Below are 24,615 nucleotides of genomic sequence, written 5' to 3' on the forward strand. Positions count from 1 at the left end.
AGTATCTAGATTATTTGTATTTCATTTAATAAGTACGTAGAAAAGTACTTTATCTATATTGTTTATACTATGTATATCTACACTTATACCACAAATATATATTTTATACATAGAATATTTTAAAGTCTAAAAGAATTAATTGTATATTTTAAGTTCCAAAACAACTAGAACAATCATGAGGAAAAATATTTAGATATTTTATATATAACTGTGAGAGGAGATGAAAAATACATACAAAATAAATATATATATATGTATGTATATATTATGATTGCTTTTCCTTACATTCACTCTGCTTTTATTTAGACTATATAAATGAATAACAACTATAAGCTATAGTTGTGTGCCACATAATGCTTACATTGGCAGTGATGGATTGTATATATGATACTATTCCCGTAAGACTATAAGCTAGCAGAAACATCTCTGTTACCTAGAGAGATTGTAGGCTTTAGAAAACTTAGTAAAGGCTAGAGACCCCAGGTCCTGGGTTTAGTCTCCAGCATCACTGCCTCCCAAACAAAAACTCCAAGCCAGCAAATTACTATGTATTTATAATGACATTGGCACTGATGATTGTACAAAACTAAAACATTATAATGATATACCTAGGTTTTGTTTTTGAGACAGTCTTTCTATAAACTCTGACTGGCCTGTAACTCCCTCCTCCTGCCTTTTCTCCTGAGTGCTGAGATTGTAGGTGTAACCTAGCAGGCCTGATGATATACATGTACACGTTCCTGATAACTGTAATGAATGATATTCATTTATATACTAACTGTACTATTTAAAGTAAGCACATTTCATTATAGAAAATGTTTCATTGTGACATTTTTATACTTTCATTGTTACTTTAGAGTACATTGCTTTTATTTAAAAGTTACTGTAGAAGAGTATGCTGTAGCCAGGCATGGGATTAAAGGTGGTGCACATGCCTGTAATCCCAGCACTTGGGGAGGCAGAAGCAGATCTCTGTGACTTTGAGGCTAGCCTGATCTACAGAGGGAATTCCAAGACATCCAAGGATACACAGAGAAACCATGTCAAAAAAGAGAGTATGCTGTGCTGTGATGGCAGCCGCTCACATACATCTTGCATTTACTTTGTCTTCTGACTAGATTATTTTCTCCTCCATTTAACTTAATCTCATGTTGTGTTTTTCATTGTAGCCTCTAAGTGTACAACAGCCACCATTAATGTCAGGAAGAGGCCATATTGTTAATCTGGAAACAGTATTACAGATGATTAAGGACTATGCAGATATATCAGTCAGTGACTGTCACCCTCCTGCCAGGCATGCATTCTGTCAGCTCTAATCATGAAGGAGGAAGAAGTGATGGTGGCTGTCAGAGTTCTGCTTTATTAGAGACTCGAAGCTGACCAAAGTGCTGAGAATAAGTGGATGGTCAGTTTTAAATAAGACATCTGCATAACCTCCTCCAAGGCTCAGGGAATGTCATTGACTAGGAGGCAGAAAGAATGCAAGAGCCAGAAGATCAGAAAGAATTCTGTGAAACAGTCCTCTTTGGGCATGATAAGCTCACAACAGCAATGACTATCTAGACTATCTATACAAGATCTCATTAGCATTCTGTCACTAATGGGGAAGGGCTCGGAAGGCCCACCCCTCCCCAGGAGCTATGTGCAGTTCCTTGGAGAGGGATGTCATATTCCTTGATGGTATAGACACTGGTATAACTCCAATCCGTGCTTGTGTAGACAACCCTAGTTAAGTACAGTTAGTCTGTGTGTGCATGCATCCCTCCCCCCCGGAAAGTAGGAAGGGAATGGTTGCAAAGAAAGGATTTAATGAAAGAAGGAAAATGAGGAGAATATGATCAATGTAAACTGTAGGGGGAGAGGAGAGAGAGAAATTACGAATTGAAATCAACTTTTAAAAGAGAGCTCTGCAGCTGGATGCCATGGCACATGCCTATAATCCCAGTACTCAGGAGGCAGAGGCAGGAGGATCTCTGTGAGTTTGAGGCCACCCTGGTCTACAAAGGGAGTCCAGGACAGCCAAGGCTACACCTTTTGAAACCCTGTCTCAAGAAAAACAAAAGCAAACAATCAAACAAAAAAGAGAGTGCTCTGCATTATTGGGGACAACAAGACTAGCAGAAATCAACCATCTGATGACTGAGCAGTCATTGCTGACTTGTGCTCAGACTAAAAGAGTTTGCTCCGTCATTGAACCACTCTTAGCTACCACAGCCTTGCTTGGGCATCAACAAAGCATGTTATAAATGGTACCTAGAAGGTGAGTAGGAGGAGACCTTGTGCTTCAGAAGATTTGCCAAGGGTGGGAAGGTTGTGAAAGTCAGCATAGCTGAGGTGGAGCTGGCCAACGCCTTAACCTGAGGTGTGGGTGGGGGCGATACTCAGCCATAGAGGACGTTCTTGAGGAATGGGTGAGTGTGGAGTAACTGGAACTGGGTTAGAAGTTCACAGTTGAAGAAGCAAGAGGAAGGAAGCAGTGAGGTAAAAGGAAACGCAACATTCATGATGAGACTATCACCTTCCATAGACCTCGGCAAGCTCAGTTTACCCCAGTGCCAAAAGCTGGTCTGTAACAGGAAGGATTCTGTGGTCCTTCCTATTGGCAGATCTAGGGTAGAAGAGAAGTAAGCCAAGCCAGCCACCGTGGACACCTGGGGATGGAAAGCAGTTGTGGCAGGGCCTCGGAGTAATCCCAGAAGGCGTCGTTCACTTCCGATAGGACAAGATGGGGAAGTAGAGGCTGACTTTGAAGATCCTGACCCTGAGTTAGGCTGGGCTAACATGCTTAAGTCTTTATTTCTAAGAAGAAAGTTGAAAATGTAAAATAATTAGAAAAATGGGAAAAACCTTGGAGAGTAAGGAAGATAATTTATAGTATATTGTGGTTTTAGCTGTGATTATAAGAGTCAAAATTTTAAAAAACCCTCATAAAATGAAACTTTATATTATTTAAGATTAATTTATTAAAGAAAATATTTTTATGAGTTTTGTGCAGCAGTTTTCTAGACACAGAGGTGCACAGCAGCACTGTCCTGGACCCAGGCCCTCTCTCATCCAGCATAGCTGCCAGTTCATAGTAAGTGCACTGAACAGGTGTGCTGTGCTTTTTATTTTATACTGTACTTTTCTCTACAGTTGCTATATTTAGATATGTTTACAGGTACAAATATTTACCCATTGAGCTATGATTAACGACGGTGTTCAGAACAGTGACAGTGCTGATCAGGTTTGTGCCCTTGGAGCAGTGGGAAAGACCATTACCTAGATGTAAAGTGGCCACATCATTAGGTGTGTGTGGATACACGTTCAGATAGATCCCCTAAGGGGATCTGAGCAAACATCCCTGCCATTAAACAAAGTGTGACTTTAGGGCCTTTACCTGAAATATGTACATTTGTGGCACTTGTTTTTTCTGAGTGAAAGACTCATATCATAGTGATGTTTTGCTGTGCGACTCATTTTCTGAACTGTATTCCTAGTGCGTGATCAGATTTACAGAGATAATCCTGTTACCCTTTTCGCTTTTCCGCACCTCCCTGTTGCAGTGAATGACAACCTGACCTGTTTCTCTTACAGAGCGTTGCACGAAATCACGTAGGAGCCTGACAAGCCAGTTTTCTGTTGATTCTTTATTTTCTTGTCTCTGGTGCCAGGGTTTACTTGGGATAATTTTACAGAGCTTAAGTTCTCACAGTTTATCAAAATGTGAATTCACTAAAGATTACAAGATATTTATAGAACTGGTGCTTTAAAAACCTGCCAACAATATTTTCTGTGCAACCATTGTACTGATTTTGTCATATATTCAGACATCCTTAACTGTAGAGTTGGGTTGTAGTTTTGTTTGTTTGTTTGTTGTTTTTATGTCTTTTAGCAGTGTATAGCCTTGCTTACTGCAGTCGTTAATGAGAACATGCCTGAGCTGCCAGCATCACTTCAGCAGCTTTCAGGTGAATCCTAGAAGGTTGGGCTTTCCTTCCCTCCCTCCCTCTGTCCTACCCTCCCTAGTTAGCAGAAGACAGCTGCCAACATAACATTTAAAAGGTTTTACTACAGTATTCATAAATTCTCTGATTATAAAATCTCGTCAGGTAGAATGGAGTTTTCATATATTTAAGATTTTGTTGTTTTTCATGAAGGCTTATTTTATTTCTTGTATATATTTAAAATACGGTTTCCTTAAAATTTTGAAATTGCTAATAAAATACTGAGGGCTTTGTAAGAAATAGATAAAATCATGTTTGATATAGAACAGAAGCATTAGCACTGGAGGTGTACCTCAGTTGGTCGAGTGCTAGCCAAGTAGGTACATTGCCCTAGGTTTCATCCCTAGTACTTTGCAAATCAGCATGGTGTTGCATCCTTGTAGTACCATACCTTGGGTGACAAAGGCAAGGAGATCAGAAATTTAAAGTCATCCTTTGCTGCAAAATGAATTGAAGGCCAGCCTTGGCTACTTAAGGCCCAGTGAAAAAGAAGAAAAGGAAAGGAAAACACACAGAGAGACAGACACGCATGCACGCGCTCACGCACGTGCGCGCACACACACACGCACACTTACTTACTTGAAAAGTATTTTAAAATCTAAAGGGAAGAGACTATTGGCTCCAAACATTACTGTGTTTGAGTTACTTGTCTCCTTTACCAAAAGCCCTTATTTTAAACCATTGTACATATATGAGAATTCTATGACTTGAGGGTACTAGAAAAAAAAAACCGATGAAATTACTCCTAATTTAATCCTTTAAGTCGCTATATTTTCCTAACCGAGAACCACACTGCTTGTCCTAAGTGCACGTCCTGTTGTACTGTTGAGACAGTGCCTAGAAGCCATGTCCCTGAAGTTCAACTGTCTTTTTCATCTTTGTCTCCAGTGCCTGCCTGGTGCCCACAGGGTCAGTGGGAGAATGAATGAATAGAGAGAACAGACATGAAAACAAAGTGTTGTGTAAAACCCAGGACCAGTATTCATTGCACTGTTTATCCTGCTTTTAGCATTAATTTTAGACTTAAGGATCATCATTTCTCATATAAATATTTCCTTATTCTCTTGTAAGATCATACAAAAACCCTAAAATTGTACTTAGAATTGTACTTAGAATTACTTGTGGGTAGTTCTTGAAGAGATCTTACTATAGAGGGGTCACGTTGAAGTTTTTATGCTATAGTGTGCAGTTGGCTGGTTTGGGAGAACATGAACATATATTAACTATCATGTGAAATAATATTCTAGTGAGTGTTACCGATACTTTTTGGTCACTTATTTTTATGAAAACAAAATAATGTATGCCTGGAAAGAGCATAATAATAAAGAAATAAGATCCTCTGCTTGACATGATTTCTTCCAAGGCCAATCCTGTGTACACAGGTGACCTAGCTTGCCTAATGAGAAGTGCATGCGCGAGTGCGTGTGCATTGCATGCATATGCATGCTGAGGCTAGAGGTCAGTGTTGGATTATTTCTCATTTGTCTTCACTTTAGTTTTTGATGCACCCTCTCACTGAAACTGGACCTCACTGATTAATCTAGAGTGGCCAGCTATTAAGGCCCAGGGTCCCTCTCCTCCCTTCCCCCCAGTGTTAGGACCATAAATGTGGACCACTGCACACAAGTTCTGTGTAGTTCCTGAGGATGACGCTCAGATCCTTATGCGTGTGTGGTAAGCACTTTAACCCCTGAGTTGTATCCTCAGGTCCATGAAAAGCTTCTTTCACAAAGAGCTAGACACTGGGGAAATGGTTCAGTGAGGATCCAGAACCCACATAAAAGCCAGACGAGCCAGCATGAACACCTGGAACTCACATGCTGCTGCAGGGAGATGGAAGGTAGTGACAGGAGACTCCCCATAGCTTGTTGATGAGTTAGTCACCAAACAACTAGCCAAACAACAGGAATGTGCATGTGTATGCACACGCACACACATACACACTCACTCTGTTTTCCTAAAAAAAAATTCACATTCATTATTCCATTCATCTATAAATATGTCTAGAGCAGGTGACAGATTTGTAACCCTAACTTTTTTATTTTATGTGCAGTGGTGTTTTGCCTGTATGTATGTCTGTATTAAGCTGTGCCATCCCTTGGAACAGGTGAGCTGCCATGTTGGATCCTGGAAATTAAACCTAGGTCCTCTGGAACAGTAGCCAGTGCTCTTAACTGCTGAGCCATTTCTTCAGCCTTGTGTAACCCTGAATTGTATTTCACTCCTAGTTTACTGAATAAACACTGAAGGCACTGAGACTATTGATAAAACAGTATTGGGAATAGGACCTAAGCTCTTAAAAAATGACTTCATATTTAGCATACCAGATTTATTCCTAAGAAACCCACAAAAATCTCCTAACAGTTCTCTGTATCTTTTTTTTTTCCTCCATTACATAAGACTGCCCTCCCAACTAAGATTCCTGAATGCTTTAGAGGTAGATGTACAAAGCCGAAAATGAATACAGCTCCCCTCCCCTATTAAGTAACTGGCTCTCAGCACACCTGCAAACTGATGACTTGCTGATTTTGTACCTATATCAAGACAGTATTTGTGACTGCTGAATGCCCAAGTTGGAGGAAGCTTTTTTCCATTTTTCACCTTGAAGAATTTACAGTCATGAAGGGGGAATGGTATACAATCAAGAAGCACTTGGACATGATTCCATCTTGTGACCATATAGACAGAGTGCTGCAGCTGCCTTGTGGGTATTCAGTGAAGCTTACAAGTGACAGCTGAACCTGCTAGAACAACTCTATATGGTGAAACAGGTTACAGAGAGGAGTTGTAAAATGGCTGTTGTATTAAAGAGTGGGATTTCAGTTGCTCTAGAATTGTAAAACAGAATGTAAGGTAGTAAGTGTAAATTTTAAAGAACCTTATGCATTTGGCATAAGATGATGTTATATATTGCAATAATTTAAAATATTGACTCTGCCTTTACACTACTTGCGTTAGAATCTAATTTCCATCATTCTTCCTCCTTGCCTATACATGAACTTGATGTCTGAAGATGTTGTTTTTCCACTAAAAAATGAGGGTAATGCTAATACTTTGTCCATATTTGAGAATTAAATGAGTGTGCATCATAGGTTTGGTAAGATGGGCTTATCAGGGAAAGGCTCTTGCTGTAAAGCCTGATACCTGAGATTGATCCCTAGAATCCACATGATGGAAAGAAAGAACCAGTTCTCTTAAGTTGTCCTCCGGCTTCCACATGAATCTCTTGGTGTGTTTGTACATGCACATGTGGGAGACCACAAGAAGGGAGGAAGCAAGGAAGGCGGGGGAGGGAGGAAAGAAAGCTAGTTTTGAAATGTCTACTGTGTAAGGACTAGTCCTTGATACACAAAGTGCTGGTACAAAGTGCTCAGTGCTATTTGCCACTGCCTTTTTATTTTAAGCACAGAGACTTTTGGCTTTTATCTGTAAAATGTGGTATCTGATAGGATTTGAAAGATGGATTTCATGACTCCAGCCAAAGGCAGGAAAAGCGAGATATCATTACAATAAAGAAATGACATAGTAATGCATTGTAACTGAAATTCAGTAGTTCAGCTTGTCTTACTAACACATCTAACCTTCCTCGTTTAGCACTTGGTATTTCTCCCTTATAACAGACCAGGTAGACAGTGTCCCTCCAAGCACTGCACATCAGGCATTTTAATTGATACTACCAAATGACCAATAAAGAAGTCTTGTGCTGGTTAATCCACATTATAAAATGCAGGATGCTAACCCCAGATATTGTCAAATTTTAAATGGTTACAGAAGTTTATCACATAGTCTCAAACTTTTGTCCTAGCCCACATGCCTAAAATAGCTATCCCTTTGCATTGGCTGAGAGGTAAAAGAAGCTTGTTCAGGAGTGAAGTGTTACAGCACTTGTAAGTAATTGTTGCTGTTGGGACAAGCACTTAACTTTGTAAAATCTGCTGTGGATGACGTTTGAGTGACTGCTGTTTGTTTATTTTAGTCTGTAGTAGTATGGGGGTTAAACGTTTGATCTAAATGAGTCTGCAGTTGAGAACTGTGGGAAGTGTGATTAAACAGGGCCAGGCCAGAAGTTGCCAGGCTTAGATATGAGATTTAATAAACAGGTCATCTTCTTTTTTGGTAACAGACTAGTTATTTGCTCTTTGGTTTATAAATTTTATTTTGCTTATGAAAACTAGGATGTTTTGGGCGTCACTTTGGCCGCACTAAATAGCAGCAATAACCTTATCTTTAACACTCTCCTTAGTGCCCCAGGTTCTTCAAAGCTGCACAGCATTCATCGAGAGGTATGGCATTGTGGACGGGATATATCGTCTCTCGGGCGTTGCCTCCAACATCCAGAGACTTCGGTAAAACTCTATGGCATTTTCATTTTTATTCTTATTTAACTTACCAAATTAAAATTATTTCAAAATCAGTAGCTTTGATAACCATGATTATCAGTAACATGGTTGAGATAAACTAGGAAAGAAAATCCATGTTATTCTCCAACTAAATGATGTCTCATCTGTAGTGTCCCAACACCATGCTCGCTAACCTCCTCAGTACATCAGTAGTATTTTTTCTCTTTGAAATGTTGGAAGGAGGCCAGTGAGATGGCTCAGCAGATAAAAGCACTGCCAAGCCCTGTGGTCTGAGTTCCAACCTGGAGCCTACATGGAAAGAAGAGTGCATTCCCAAATTGTTTTCTGACCTGCATGCTTGTGCCTTGGCAAGTGTGTCAAAATCCAAAAGTAATATATGAAATATAATGATATGAAGAAAAGAGAAAGTCACTGATGTAAAGGTATAAACCTTTGGGGCTAGAGGTTTCTGTATTTTAATATTAAAGTTGTGTTTTTAGTTTCACATGGATATCTGCCAAAAGATAACCTGTTGTTACTATTGAAGTCCAAATCCTGGCTTGTTACATGTAATAATTTGAAGGAAACTGCAACTCTGAAGTAGAGGTGAACATTTTGGGCTTCTGCTCTCTGTGTATTTTCTTCTCTTCACTAAGTCAGTCCTTGTCTTCTGTCTGGGTTAGTCATGAATTTGATTCTGAGCACGTCCCCGACCTGACGAAAGAACCTTACGTCCAAGACATCCATTCTGTGGGCTCCCTCTGTAAGCTGTACTTCCGAGAACTCCCAAACCCTCTGCTCACCTATCAGCTATATGAGAAATTCTCTGTAAGTACTGGGTGGGGTGGATCCTCTCAAGGGTCCCATGGAGTTTTGCTGTGTTTTTATTCAGAATGTGTTTTGGTTTAGTCTCATGTGAGAATTACTTTTGAGCTAGAAAGGACTCCCTGAACAAACAACAGTAGTCAAGTGACCTGGGTCTTTGAAGTTTTCAAATTGTTGCTCTTTTTATTCTGGCTTAGGGCCACTAACTTAGCACGCATGCCATTAAATACCATTATGTATTTTGACATCTGCAACTGAGCACCACGGTGTGTGGAAGCAGTGTGCCTTCTTGATGTTTTGTTACCACTTTGCCTTGTGGTCAGCCGCAGAGTGAGATTGCAAGTCAGGATCTTTCATTTGCACTAGCGCAGCTCACTAGTCTGTTGCGTTGTGTCTGTTACAGGATGCTGTTTCAGCAGCAACAGATGAAGAGCGGTTGATAAAAATCCATGATGTCATCCAGCAGCTCCCCCCACCACACTACAGGTAAGTCAGGACTTGGCAAATGGATACTAGCAGCCAGAAGCAGAATTTATATTAGGTACAGATGGATCTTTGTGGCTCACATGTAAATTATTCTTTCTAGTAATAGAATCTATAGTGCTGTCTTTTGGTCACAATATTTTATTGGTTTTAATCTCTGTGCAGTTAGGGATCCATAAATGTTGTAGATGGCTAATAGGTAATGTGTGTATGTGGGATGTGTGGTGTGTGTGCGTGTGGTTGTCTGTGCCTGTCTGTCTTCCTGTGTGTTTGTATATCTAGTTTAAGTTAAGTTTAAGTCAATTATTTTATTTGTATAAATATTCTGCTCAGTTATTTAATCTGAGTGTGCACAGAATTGTTTAAATAAATAAGGTGAAGAAAGATATTACAGCTAAGTGGATTTTTCACTGTAAAAGCATATCAGCTGCCCAGGTCCTGTTCTGGTGCTGCTGGAATTGCTCAGGCCACCTTTCGGTTTGTTCATGCATTGCTTCTATGCTTTTAAATGTTTAGGCCCTTTTTTGTTTCTGCTGAAAGTAGGATAGCAAAATATCTTGGTCTAGAAACTTAGTTTTGTAGAAAGTTCATGTTAAATGATACTTAAACTTAGTCAATGTGTGTGTGTGTGTACGTGTGTGTGCATGTGTGTGTGTGTGTGTGCACGTGCACATGCACGCATGCATGTTTCTATTTTGCTTTTAGAAACTAACAAGCCAGTGAGCTCCACATGCTGTAGTGTCTGTTTCAGTTAGCATGCTGTATTTCATTTTTCAGAACACTGGAGTTCCTGATGAGACACCTGTCTCTTCTAGCAGACTATTGCTCCATCACAAATATGCATGCAAAAAACCTTGCCATTGTCTGGGCACCAAACCTGCTGAGGTAATTTGTATTTTATTTATGAACTTTAAAGAATGTATTTTCTTGGGTTTAAAAAAAGCTTGCATTATGTATTAACATCCCTCGAAGGCAGCCAGCTATGCATTAGCTAAATGGCTCTAAAAGTATGACTCCTCCCACCGGTGTCTCTGTAATGTCTGTGCTGAAGAATTGTGCCTTTGGAGACCTCCCTTCACAGCTCTGAAGGAACTGTTATTGACCCCACAGATCAAAGCAGATAGAGTCGGCCTGCTTCAGTGGAACTGCAGCTTTCATGGAAGTGAGAATTCAGTCTGTGGTTGTTGAGTTCATCCTCAATCATGTAGATGTGCTCTTCAGTGGCAAGATCAGTGCTGTCATGCAGGAAGGGGCAGGTATGGCTCACACGGCTTTTTCTTATTACCAGGAACAGGTTCCTAAATGAGTGGAAAACTTTGCAATTATTATTTCATATAATAATCTCTGACCAAGTCTGTTACAAACCCAACAAATTGACAGTGTCTCTATATAGTCAGTACTACACATCAGACTGTTACGATGTAAGTTCATTACACAGTAAAGATACCTTGCTTTAGAGCTGGAAAGATGGTTCAGTAGTTGAGAGTACTGGGCTCCACTTTCACAGTGCCCAAGTTCTATTTCCAACACTGTTGAAAGATTATTAATATTTAATATTTTATTATTATTTTAGTAAAATCAACAGTTACTCCATAACCAGATTTATAGCCAAATAACCACACAGAGAGACCAGGATCTATTTAATTAGCTTATAGCACAATGCTGGGCAATAATTACTCCATCCTAAACCTCCATGCTAGTATATTTCCTTCCATTCGGATTTCCCACTTTATATTTGCTTTGAAATTATTTCCTAGGCCTGGTTCATTCTCCTGATGTTTCCCAGTCTTCTCCTCATGGCTCCATCCTCTCCTTCCTTCTCTTCCTCCTCACCTTACTGGGTCGGCATACCCCACCCTATTATCTGTTATTGTTCAGAATTGGCTAGTTTGTGGGGTTTTTTTTTGTTTTGTTTTTGTTTTTAGCAATACAGAACAAATGGTGACATGTTTACACAAACTTGAAACAGAAGATACTAGAATAATGTCTGTATTGATCCAGATAGTGGGTAGAGAAATCAACATTTGAGTGAACAAGGGTAAACTGTACACAGTCCACAAGAACATTACGCCAACACAGCACCCATATGGTGGCTCACAACATCTGCAACTCTAGTTCAAGGAGAGCTAACACCCCCTTGAGGCTTCCATGGGTACTGCATGCAGGTAGAGTACAAAGGCAAAACACCCATACATAAAAAATAATTAAAAGGATTTTTAAAATTAAGAAAAAATATGTTACACCCCCCCCCATTATTAGTATATAAAAGGTGTGAGACAGAGCAGAAAATAAAAAAAATCCTTCTAAAGCAAAAAATGACTGAGTTGATCTCCTTTACCTTGTACCTTTTAAGAAGAGAAAATAGATTATTATAGAATTTCACTGTACTCTAGAATGTCACCTTCTGTCTCTCATTAAGTATAAAGCACTGTGATATTTGTTAGTGAAAACCCTTGAAGAAAAGTTGAAATATTGTGACTACATAGAGAGTGAAGGTGGGCAGACAGACTGATACACATGTATAACACTGATGCCATTCCTTTTCCCTCCGAAGCTTCTCTATCCAGGCCCAAGTCCCTGCTGGTCTCTTCTCCATCTACCAAGCTGCTTACGTTGGAGGAAGCCCAGGCAAGAACACAGGCTCAGGTCACTTCTCCCATTGTGACTGAAAATAAGTACATCGAAGTAGGAGAAGGCCCTGCTGCACTTCAAGGGAAGTTTCATACCATAATTGAGTTCCCACTTGAAAGGTAACGTACTCTTAAGAATTGTTTTAAACTATAGCTTCATAGCTGTACATGATAGTTTGCTTTAATTTTGCTATTTTATTATTATATTAAAGTCTGGTGCAGTTCTAGAAAAAGTTAATTGAATATAGATAGTTAACCCTTTGTAAGGACCAATGAAAATTATTCTTGCAAAACTTTATAACAATGTAATAATTTTTAAAAAGAAGTTAGTTTTACAAGAAAATTGCTAATAAAAATAATACACATTTGCTGTGTGGAGTTGGCTTTACTCTCTGAGAAATGTTTTTTAGGAATTTAGAAATAAGTTGTGCTAAAACAGCTTATTCAGAAAGAGTGAACAGGCAGTGGCTTCTGACCCTGGTTCCTGACTAGCATCAGAGTTGCTGGAGACTGAGACTTGTAAACCCTCCCACCTCAGCCCAGACCCACCTGGGCAGCAACTGAAGGTGGAGCCTCCTGTGCAGTCTGATGATTGCAAATGTCGTGCAGCCCAGAGAGTCTGAGCTTGATGCAACACAAAGCTGAAAACGTGCATGAGGCTTTTTGTTTTGTTCGACAGTTTTTGGTTGTCATTTGATTTCAGGAACTTGAGCAGTAGTGAGAGGGTTGCAGTGTGCCCTCTCGGTGTCTCTCTGAGCTGATGCCCTTGCTGCTTCTCTAAGGAAACGCTAATAACAGGCTGCGAGTCCCTTAGAGGGTTAAAGGAAGATGAGTGTATGTGCAAGTTACTTTGGGTGCTCTGCTGCCCTTCACTGTGCTCATGAATGTAAGGATCTTGTTTCTCTAGATGAGGTAATGCTAATAAAACCTCAGAATTTATTCTCGTTCATTTTTATGTATTCTTCTACCTTCCTTTTCTTTCTGGGACTAAAAAGCCAGAAGTTGACACTTAGTCTTTCTTTGTCATTTCTGAGTTGATCTTGAGAACCTTGCTTTCATATTTACCCAAAAATGTCTTTACTGAGTAGTGATTCAAAAAGTAGACATTAGAATGTAGCCCGGCTTGGGTTTCACCACATCCTCATTTCCTCACACAATTTCACAGTATTAAGGAAATTAGTTGAACTTCTTAGGTCTTCATCTAATCAGCTTCTTTTGTGGTTGTCTACTTTGAAAAGACATTCTCACTAATAAGGTAGGTGGCGCACTTACTGCCGGTCAGCCTATGCTACATTCCCGCCCTCCTCCTGTGCTCGGTCTCTCCCCTCACCTGGTTTCTTTATATTGTCTCGTTTGTGGAGCCTTAACATCAGTGTCGTCTTACTTTTTTTTTTTCAGATTGTGAGGTACGAGTGACTTTTGTGGAACTATTGCTGATGTTACACATTAGCTTCCGTGTCCTGTAGAACCGCACTGTGCAGTGTACCACATGCAAGGGAGAAGGCTTGTCTGCTGTTCCCCTTGTGCCTCCCCAGGCGGTTTTGTTTTTCTACCATTTGTTCATTTGTTCTGTAGGAAAGCATAGAGCCTCTGTTATCTTAATATTCATAAACTGTTTTCTATTTCGTAGAAAGAGGCCTCAGAATAAGATGAAAAAATCTCCTGTCGGCAGCTGGCGTTCCTTCTTCAATTTGGGGAAGTCATCTTCTGTCTCTAAGCGAAAGTTGCAGCGTAATGAGAGTGAGCCTTCGGAGATGAAAGCCATAGCTCTGAAAGGTGAGCGCCCTCTGCCTCCCTGCGCTGCTGCCTGTGCGCACTGCCTGGGGCTTCTGGCATTCCCTGCTGTCCTCGGGCCGCCTTCTCTGCGTGTGCCCTCCTCATGCCATCATGACACTGCTCACTGTAAAGCCTGCATAGTTGTGTGGCACAGGTGGATTGTCTCCATGTCTGATTATCACGAACTCATAAGATAATACAGACTACATGCAGAAGAACCGAGTTTCTTAAGAAAACTGAATAGATTTTACACACACACACACACACACACACACACACACGTTAAAAATTAACAGTGCCTTTGTAACACTCCTTCTGTATTGTAACAAACCTTCTATATTGCTGGTAATAAGAAAATACTATATGTTATTTACTGGTTTTGATCTTTAGTTTTACAGATTTAAAATCTGTGTTTTAGCATGCTTTCCAAGGTTATAGCTGTTCTAACCATAGCATTCTCTCTTGAGTGACTCGCTGATGGGGTTTTGTGTTAAATCACATAGGTCTATTAGTGTTGAATAAATTACTCTTTAAAATCATTTTTTAAATCCCATGTTCTGGTAAAAACATCTCCTTAACCTAGAAAAAAATAGCATTTTTCTCTGAGAAGTAATGTTAGGCTTATTTACATCATTCAGTTTGCAATCATGAATTACCCACATTAGAGATTTTGATAGCAGGCTATGCAGAAAGAAACTTAAGGTAGTGCCCTGCCCTCAGCGTCTAATTGGAGAGTCATCTGTGTAAGAAAGTGACTTCCGGTATGCACATACAGCTGAAGTAGAACTCTACGTCTGGCATCTTTGGCTGGCATTGCCCGTTCTTATGGGAGTGGGGTGGTGGTCAAGAATGCTGTTTTTAAGTAATATTATGTTATGTGTGGATATCTTGGCCTGCATGTGTGTGTATGCACTGCATGTGCTTGGTGCCCATAGGGGTCAGAAGAAAGCATTGGATTCCTTGGAACTGAAGTTACAGGTAGTTGTGAGCTGCCTGCCCAGTGGGTGCTGGGAGTCAAACCCAGGTCCCCTGAGGATCAGCAGTGTGTCTAACCACTGGGCAAACCCTCCAGCCCCAAGAGAGAGAACTTTCACCTTGGGAGTTGAAGGAGGTGCAGGTCACCTGATCTTTAAGGAGACTAAGAGCCCTGTTTCAGGCGATGAGAGCAGGGTGGGAAGAGGAGCAGGTTAGAGAAAAGAGATTTTTAAAGGACTCTAAGAAAAATTGTTGTCAAGGGGCAAAACCAGGAAGAGATGGTTTAGAAGGTTGCAGAGAGCATAAGAGACAGCTTAAAGTATCTGCAGTTTGGAGTGCTGGCTACCAGCAAGTCAGAAATATGTAGGAGTTCGCAGGTAAGATTAATGTATTCAATTGAAATAACTTGAGTTTCCTGGGGCTGCCTTTATAAATTATTACAGATTGAGACTGGGAACCCAAAAATGTTTGGTAACTCAGAGTCTGGCAGGTGTCAGCCCCACTGTGGTCACTTTAAGTTCTCAGTGCAGATTCCCTCCTGCCTCATCTGTCCCCTTACAGCTCCTGGCATCTCTTGCATTTAGGTAGCATCACCCCATCCTCTGCCTGCATCTTCATAGGGCCTTCTTCTCTGTGTCTCTTTGACTTGTGCTTTTACAAGGGTATCGTTGTTAAGGATAGGGACCACTGGAAAATGTCATCAGAGGGGCTGGAGGAATGGCCCAGTGGTTGAAAGCTTTTCTAAAGACTAAATTCGGTTTCTATCACCTGTAACTCAAACATCACCCTCTTCTAGCCTTCTAGAGCACTGGCACACATGTGGAATACACTCACAGGCACATGTGCACGTGAATAATTTTAAAGGCTACCAAGTTGATCTTCAGGACATGATCAAGAAAAAAAAAAATATTTTGGTTCACTTCTGTGCTCACATTCATAGGCTTTGGGAACAAGATTTTTTGTTTGTTTGTTTGTTTTGTTTTGTTAACATGGGAAACAAAATAATGCAGCACTTCACATAATAGGATGGTAAACTAAATACAACTGTAAAGATGCATACCTAGTCACACTTGGAAATACAAACATTGTTAGGAAAAACACCAAGCCCTTTAACTGCGTAGTCCATAACAATCACAGGTTTTATACTATTTGGTTTTTATTATCTAGGTGGCAGGGCAGAAGGAACCCTCCGCTCGGCTAAAAGTGAAGAGTCTCTTACTTCTCTCCATGCAGTTGATGGTAAGACTAAAATGTTCCATGATGGATTGCATAAAAGAAGGTGCACACAGCAGTGTTTTGAATATGTGCTTAGTAAGAAGACTATGAAATATCACCTCCAGTAGTATTGGTATTTATTAAGTACGGTTCAATTATTTTACTATGGTGTGGTATTTTTTGGCATTTTGACATAAAATGGCTGAAATGTTTGAAAGCAAACATATTTTTCAGTGCTTAAAAGTGAGTATCACTATTTTCTTTAGATTTGGAAATGGGAGCAGCTTTGAGACTTATTTGTTAATTATTGGTGGGTGGTCTTCATCGATCAAAGGCCGTTAGCAATTGGAGCTGACAACTTAAGATGAGTCGGCTTCCTAAGGGGACCAGCATTTGGCAGATACTGTAGGGAGGTGTGGCTACAGCATAAGTTGAAACTGAGAATCAAATTTTATGAAAGCAAATGTTGTGCTAAGCTATGCTTGGGCTTACTTGAGAAGTGGAAAGCCTGTTTTAATTTTTTTAAAAAGTGGAAGTATTTTAAGTGTGTGAATGGAGCGCTTTACTAAATGCATGTTAATATTTTCTAATTATGAAGGAACATTGTTTCTTTTTGTTTTGGGAACCATAAGAATATTTTCCCATAATAAACAACCTTTTATTACTGTTTAGTACCCAAAGTGCTATTTTAAGTGATGACTTCTACCTTACAAGTCATATATGAGGCGAGTGATAAATTTAAAAATGAAGAAAATGATGAAAAGCATGCCCAAAGTCACACCAGGAGTCAGTGTTGAGTGTGTAGTACAGTCTAAGAACCCCTTGCCTTTTTTCATCCAGGTCACGGACCAGTGCACTCTTCCCTGCTTTGGCACATGTGCCTGTTCATTAGTGTTTTTAATGGGAAGTTCTATTACCACAAGTGTGACTGATATTTGTACACCAATTGCCAGTTCATGGAAAAAAATTAAAAGTTGCATTTTTCTTGCCCTATGCAGTGTGACTACTGTCTAGATGGGTGACTAGTCATTGGTGTTGTGTGTCCTGTGATGTTCATGTTTTGACATTGTTATCCATTTTTACCAGGAGATTCCAAGTTGTTCCGACCTAGAAGACCCAGATCCAGCAGTGATGCTCTCTCTGCCTCTTTCAATGGGGACATGCTGGGGAACCGCTGCAATTCCTATGATAATCTGCCCCACGACAATGAGAGTGAAGAGGAAGTGGGGCTGCTCCACATTCCAGCTCTTGTGTCTCCTCATTCGGCTGAGGATGTTGACTTGAGTCCACCAGACATAGGAGTGGCCAGTCTGGATTTTGATCCAATGTCATTTCAATGTAGTCCTCCGAAAGCTGAGTCAGAGTGTCTGGAGAGCGGTGCTTCCTTTCTGGACTCCTTAGGGTATACCAGGGAGAAGCCGAGTACCAGTAAGAAGGATGTAGAAGCAGGTGGTAGCCAGTCACAGACTCCAGGCAGTACTGCAAGTTCTGAACCCGTGTCTCCAGTCCAGGAGAAACTGAGTCCGTTCTTCACCCTGGACTTGAGCCCAACTGAGGACAAGTCTTCTAAGCCATCTTCATTTACAGAAAAGGTTGTTTATGCTTTCTCTCCGAAGATTGGACGGAAACTAAGCAAATCTCCTTCCATGAACATATCTGAGCCCATTTCAGTGACTCTTCCACCTCGGGTGTCAGAAGTCATTGGTACTGTCTCCAACACTGTAGGTCAGAATGTATCACCTCCATCTTGGGACAAAAGTGTGGAAGAAAGAGATGTCATAAATAGATCCCCCACCCAGATAGTAAAAATGAAAACAAGTGAGAGAGAGGCACAGGAAGGCTGTGAGCCTGAAGGACAGCCCCTGGCGCAGGGGGCAGCTGAAGACGTAGAGTTGCCAGGGAAAGAGGAGCGGCCTGTCTCGAGCAGTCAGAGCAAGGCTGTGCCTTCTGGACAGAGTCAGACAGGTACCGTTTGTTCTCCTCCATTCCTTCTCTACGTTAAGAGGGGTCTTCCATCCTGTGTGCCATCTGTGCCTTTTGAGAGAGAGCCTTCTCCACAGCTAGGCTAGAATCAAAGAATGCTTTTCTGAATGGTGCTGAGGGCTCAAAGCCCTAAACTAAAACAAGTCAAACAAAACTCCCCAAAGGGCCCTTGGTCCTGCTTCAGAACTTCACAAAAGACCCCTTACCTCTTTGGACAGTCAGAACACATGACTAATTTTTGCACAACTGTGTAGCTCTTGATTCTGTTTTCTCTTCTAATGCATACCATATTGTAGCCTTATATGTTAGAGAGCCAGCCTACTCCGTTAGTGTAGAGCTGTTATCACAGTCTAAGCACTGGGAGCTTGCACTCTAAGTGGCCTTTTCTAAGTCCAGTGGGGGCCTTCTTCCCCTCCACCCCAGTGTGTAGCAGTTCAAGAGGAGTTTGCAATCTTTAGCCACTATATTAGTTTTCCTTTTGAGCCAGATGTGTTTTCAACAGCATTTGCATGTGGGATAGAAGATCATGGATTGCCATTTTGAAATATGGAAGGCACCTGTTTTTAGTGATCACATGGGGAGTGTTTGGCTTTCCATGTAGGGTAACATAAGCTACCTTTTGATTCTAATTTTTTTTCCCAATTTCCCAATAGGAGCAGTTACCCATGACCCCCCTCAGGATCCCGTTCCTGTCAGTTCAGTCTCTCTTATCCCACCACCACCGCCTCCGAAAAATGTCGCCCGAATGTTGGCACTAGCATTAGCTGAGTCTGCACAGCAAGCCTCAACTCAGACACTGAAGAGACCAGGGACTTCCCAGGCTGGGTGTACTAGTTTTGGAGACATGGCAGTGCTTACATCTGAAGAGAAACTGCCTAGTTCCTACTCTAGTGTGACTCTAGATAAGATCTGTTTCCAAACGGACCGGCCAGCAGAGCAGTTCCACCCGCAGATCAATGGACTCGGAAATTGTCACCAGCCTCTCCCAGAGACAGCAGCTATGGGAGAACCCACCCACTCCAACACAACTGACTCTGGGGAGCAACTCCACCAAATAGACTTAATAGGGAATTCGCTACATCGGAACCATTTATCTGGGGACCCAGAAAAGGCTAGAAGCACTACAGCTCCCTTAACAGACTCAGAGAAGTCTGATGATCATGGAAGTTTCCCTGAAGACCAGGCTGGGAAGACCAGCATGTCCACTGTCTCCTTCGTGGAGCAGGACCAGTCTCCACTTCCTTTCTCCAGTGGAGATCAGCCCCTCTCTTATCTTGGTACCAGTATGGATAAACCCCACCATTCCTCAGAACATACAGACAAACCTCCCATGCCCTCTACTTTGCCTAGGGACAAAGTCCACCCTCTTTCTGGGTCCCCTGAAGAGAATACCAGCACAACCACCATGGCTTATGTGATGGCAACTCCAGCAAGAGCTGAAACAAGTACCAGAGATGCCAGCAGGGTCGTGGCTGAGCAGACCACTACTGCTGATTTTGTGGCTGCCACCCTTCAGCGCACGCACAGAACTAATCGTCCCCTCCCCCCACCTCCTTCCCAGAGGCCGGCAGAGCAAGCACCAATTGTGGGGCAGGTACAAGAAGCACCAAGTGTAGGATTAAATAGTTCCCACAAGGTAAGACGGAGAGGAAGTCGGTGAAGTAATATATTTTTCCAAAGGTATGTCATTTTTCAGTCAGATGCATTCCAAGCGGCAGGTTTCCACGAAGTAGCCACTGTTTGTAGTTGGAGAGCTCTGCTTTCGCCTGGCAGCCCCTGGTGACTGCAGCTTAGCCGTCCTTGCTGTGCTTCCTTCCTGAAGCACCAAGTGTCTTCACAGTGAGACCCTGACAGAGTGAGACAGTGAGCCCCAGGTATCAGGGCTACCATGGTTGTTTTCCTTTCCACCTCCATCACTGATCACTGTGACTGCGGGTGAGTCATGTGACCACCCTGTGACAACCCTTCACATCTGTACACTAAAAGTACTTCATTCTCCAGGTGTTTAAGGTTCTTCTCACAGGCTTTTCAGAAGTATAAGGAGTGATAATATCTTAGAATTTTTGATGTTTTCTTTCAGCTGTGTCCAGCAATGTTCCATAGTTAAATACTGGCTTTGGTAAGGAAATGTTAAGATAGAGAGTGCCAATGTGTTTTTCTAATGTCTCCTTTTAGAAAATAAAAGGGCTGCAGGTTTTGTTGTAACCTTAAGCCAAAAGAAGTTAAAATTCTAGTCCTTCCTGAAGGGTGCTGTTTGTAGCACCTACTTGCCAAGGACAGTGTATTTAGTCCGTGGACCCACAACAGCATGGGCAGAATGCAGCAGCAGTACGCTCCGACTTGCTGCCACCACAGACAAGGCACTCTATGACTCTTCCCTGTATTTGGAGGTTTAAAACTGCTCACTATGTGGAACTGAGTGACTCTGAAACTGCCTCCAGCTGGTAAAGTCAGCTGTTTTCAGTAAATAAAATCTTGATGTTGAGACAAAGCTTACACCAATAGGCAGGATGTTTATTTGTAAGCCCAGCATTGTTGTTTGTATAATCCTGTGTTTGGATTTGCACATTAAGACACTACTGTGGGCAACCTTTCCTCACATGTAAAGCCTAACATGGATTAGCAGAAACTGCACCTTTCTCCACAGGTAATAACGTACCATACACAGATACTCTTTTTCAGGCCCTGGGGTTAGATTCAGTGTGACTCCAGAGCTTGAGAAAGTTCAAGCTACTACCCAAATAGCCTGGGTTTGCAAATTATAAATGTGTTAGCATTTGGCTCCATGGTGTGTGTGTGTGTGTGTGTGTGTGTGTGTGTGTGTGTGTGTGTGTGTGTGTGTGTGTGTGTGTGTGTCTGTCTGTCTGTCTGTCTGTGTGTGTGTGTGTGTGTCTCTGTGTCTGTGTGTGTCTGTGTGTCTGTCTGTCTGTCTGTGTGTCTGTGTGTGTGTGTGTGTTAAATAGCAGGCTCTAAACATCGCTGTCTTTCAGCAGGTCCAGGGAGTAGCTCCAACTCCAGAGAGGCCACCTGAGCCTCGAGCCCTGAGTGATCCCGCACCCATCTTTGTCAATGATGGCAGTGCAGCTGCCCAGTGTCCTATGGCTGTTTCTTCACTCCAACCAGGACTGCCTGAGAAGGTACGGGAAGGCACCAGGGCCCCACCACTCCATCTGCGAGCTGAGTCTTTTCCTGGCCATTCCTGCGGCTTTGCTGCCCCAGTTCCCCCAACAAGGACAGTGGAAAGCAAGATGGCTGCTGCCATGCACTCCAACACAGCAGATGCCAACAGCAGCTCAAATTACCATTCCTTTGTCCCTTCATCAGCCTCAGTGGATGACGTGTTGCCTTTGCCACTCCCTGTCTCACAGCCTAAGCATGCTTCTCAGAAGACAGCCTATTCCTCCTTTCCCAGGCCTGATGTCACTGCTGAACCCTTTGGTCCAGAAAACTGTTTGCATTTCAATATGACTCCAAACTGCCAGTTCCGTCCCCAGAGTGTACCTCCGCACCACAATAAGTTGGAGCCACACCAAGTATATGGTGCCAGATCAGAGCCACCAGCCTCCATGGGTCCTCGTTATAACACCTATGTGGCACCGGGAAGAAACATGTCTGGACACCACCCCAAGCCGTGCAGCCGAGTTGAGTATGTCTCTCTGGGCTCCTCAGTTAGAAATGCTTGTTGCCCTGAAGACATTCTACCTTACCCCACCATCCGGAGGGTACAGTCCCTCCATGCGCCCCCACCTTCCATGATCCGCTCTGTTCCCATTTCACGGACAGAAGTTCCACCAGATGATGAACCAGCCTACTGCCCAAGACCCGTCTACCAGTATAAGCCATATCAGTCCTCCCAGGCCCGCTCAGATTATCATGTCACTCAGCTCCAGCCTTACTTTGAGAATGGACGGGTCCACTATCGTTACAGCCCTTACTCCAGCTCCTCGGGCACCTATTACAGTCCTGACGGGGCCGTGTGTGATGTCGATGCCTATGGCACAGTCCAGCTGCGGCCTCTCCACCGCCTGTCCAATCGTGATTTTGCTTTCTATAATCCAAGGCTACAGGGAAAGAACTTGTACAACTATGCTGGTTTGCCTCTGCGCCCACGGGCCAACATGACTGGCTACTTCTCTGGTAATGACCATAATGTAGTCAACATGCCCCCCACTGCTGATGTAAAGCACACCTACACCTCATGGGACTTTGAGGACATGGAAAAATACCGCATGCAGTCCATCCGGAGAGAGAGTCGAGCACGGCAAAAGGTGAAAGGGCCTATCATGTCACAGTATGACAACATGACACCAGCAGTGCAAGATGACTTGGGAGGGATCTATGTCATCCATCTGCGTAGTAAATCAGATCCTGGGAAAACTGGACTTCTCTCTGTGGCAGAGGGGAAAGAGGGGCGGCACCCAGCCAAGGCAGTCAGTCCTGAGGGGGATGACCATTTCTACAGAAAGCACCCAGAGCCCGAATTTGACAGAGCCCACCATCATGGAGGGTATGGCAGCACACAGGTAGAAAAGCCATCGCTACCACAGAAGCAAAGCAGCCTTAGGAACAGAAAGCTTCATGACATGGGTTGTAGCCTCCCAGACCACAGGGCGCATCAGGAAGCAAGCCATAGGCAAGTATGTGAATCAAAAAATGGACTACCTTATCCCCAGGGAGCTGGCCAGTTAGATTATGGGTCTAAAGGGATGCCAGATACTTCTGAGCCAGTCAGCTACCATAACTCTGGGAAATATGTCACGTCAGGGCAGGAGCCTCTAAGACTGAACCACAAGGAGGTGAGGCTCTCCAAAGATCTGGACCGGCCTCGAGCCAGGCAGCCACCTGCCCCTGAGAAACACTCCAGAGACTGCTACAAGGAGGAAGAGCACTTCACTCAGTCTATGGTTCCACCTCCCAAACCAGAGAGGAGTCACAGCCTAAAACTCCATCACACTCAGAACCTGGAGAGGGACCCTGGCATGCTCTATCAGTATCAGACGCACAGCAAGCGCCAGAGCAACATGACTGTTGTGTCCCAGTATGACAACCTGGAGGATTACCACTCTCTGCCCCAGCACCAGCGGGGAGGCTTTGGAGGGGGAGGCATGGGGGCCTACGTGCCCTCCGGCTTTGTCCATCCACAGAGCAGGACATACGCCACAGCACTGGGTCAGGGGGCCTTCCTGCCCACAGAGTTGTCCTTGCCACATCCTGACACACAGATCCATGCAGAATGAGCCCTGGGAGCAATAGAGTTGAAGCAGCCTCTGCTGGACAGTGGACTGTTCTATTTTTTTTTTTTTTTTCAATAACCAAAAAGATTTAAGGAAAAAAAATGCTACAAAACCCCTGACCACATGAAAGAAGCATAATAAAAGTAAATACCACCTTTCCCCTCCCAATCATTACCGCCTCCTCCATCTATAGGCTGTGTTGTTTTGTCTTTAAAGAGACCTGGGTGATTGTAAAGTGCTGTGCTGAAAGCCTAGTAAAGAAATTCTCACCACAGACCCTACTTACTGTACAGGGCTGATCCGTGAGACCCTGAGGACTGCCTTTAACTCAATGAATTTAACTTTGACCTTTCTTCTCAGTGCTTGCTACCTAGTTCAGAGCAATATGCTTCTATTTCCTGGTGGGCTTCTGTATTTCCTGCTGTGTTCCCACTCCCTGTAGAGGGCCATGCAGCTTGCCCAGGTGCACTCTGTCCACTCTGCTCTGCTTTCACTATCCTTGTCCATGAAGGAGTTGTAGCATTCTAAACGAGAGGAGGAAAACTCCCTGATCCTTCACCTATGCCATTTAGACTGCTAGCAGCATGATCTTTAAAAGGAAAAGGAATTAGGATTTTAAACATTTAGCAGCATATCACTGTGAAGTAGCAAGTCCAACGTGAGCCATATTCTTCATTGTCTGTACTTCTTGTCACGTTCCTACCGTTACAGAAGCCCAAGGGCCTGCATTTTAAAGCTAAAATTAAGGAGCTTTCTTTGAAACAAAATGAAGTTCTTATTGTCAGTCAACTCTGTTAATAACAGAAAACCTCACTAGTGCTTCGGTGTGCTGCTCTTCTGCACATCCCACAAGAAGTGTCAGTAAGTTCTAGCTAGTACTAGTAAAATAGTCACCCTGTTGGTTCTAAATCCAAGATATTCATTAAGAAAAGACTAGCATGGTTTGACTGGATAAACACAATTTCCTCTGTTTCTAACCTAGAATGGAGATGCCCTGGGAATTTGTAAAATCCCTACAAATTACCTGTTAAAACTGTACATTGTTCGTTGTCCCTGAGAACACAGTCCCATCTCACCAGCTGGCATTCTGGGAGTCACGTGGCTTGGCTCACTTCATTGTGTGGTCACAGTCTTACTGCATTTGTCACTTACACCAGCATTTCAGAAT

At 42.6% G+C, this 24,615-nt stretch overlaps 1 protein-coding gene across 2 annotated transcripts in view; it reads left to right on the forward strand.

Annotated features, from left to right (window-relative positions):
- Arhgap32 (Rho GTPase activating protein 32) overlaps window positions 1–24,176 on the forward strand; it is a 154,424-nt gene extending 130,248 nt beyond the window's left edge. For both annotated transcript variants that reach the window (XM_051156130.1, XM_051156129.1), the window contains 11 exons: window positions 8,230–8,332; window positions 9,010–9,154; window positions 9,555–9,637; window positions 10,412–10,519; window positions 10,745–10,890; window positions 12,189–12,384; window positions 13,895–14,040; window positions 16,183–16,254; window positions 17,317–18,195; window positions 18,867–19,849; window positions 21,207–24,176. In XM_051156130.1, the coding sequence (XP_051012087.1) occupies window positions 8,230–8,332; window positions 9,010–9,154; window positions 9,555–9,637; window positions 10,412–10,519; window positions 10,745–10,890; window positions 12,189–12,384; window positions 13,895–14,040; window positions 16,183–16,254; window positions 17,317–18,195; window positions 18,867–19,849; window positions 21,207–23,450 (5,105 nt within the window). In that variant the 3' untranslated portion in view covers window positions 23,451–24,176. The remainder of the gene's footprint in view (window positions 1–8,229; window positions 8,333–9,009; window positions 9,155–9,554; window positions 9,638–10,411; window positions 10,520–10,744; window positions 10,891–12,188; window positions 12,385–13,894; window positions 14,041–16,182; window positions 16,255–17,316; window positions 18,196–18,866; window positions 19,850–21,206) is intronic.
- Window positions 24,177–24,615: the final 439 nt, after the last annotated feature.

This window comes from Acomys russatus, chromosome 14, assembly GCF_903995435.1.
Source record: "Acomys russatus chromosome 14, mAcoRus1.1, whole genome shotgun sequence".
NCBI classification, from domain to species: Eukaryota; Metazoa; Chordata; class Mammalia; order Rodentia; family Muridae; genus Acomys; species Acomys russatus.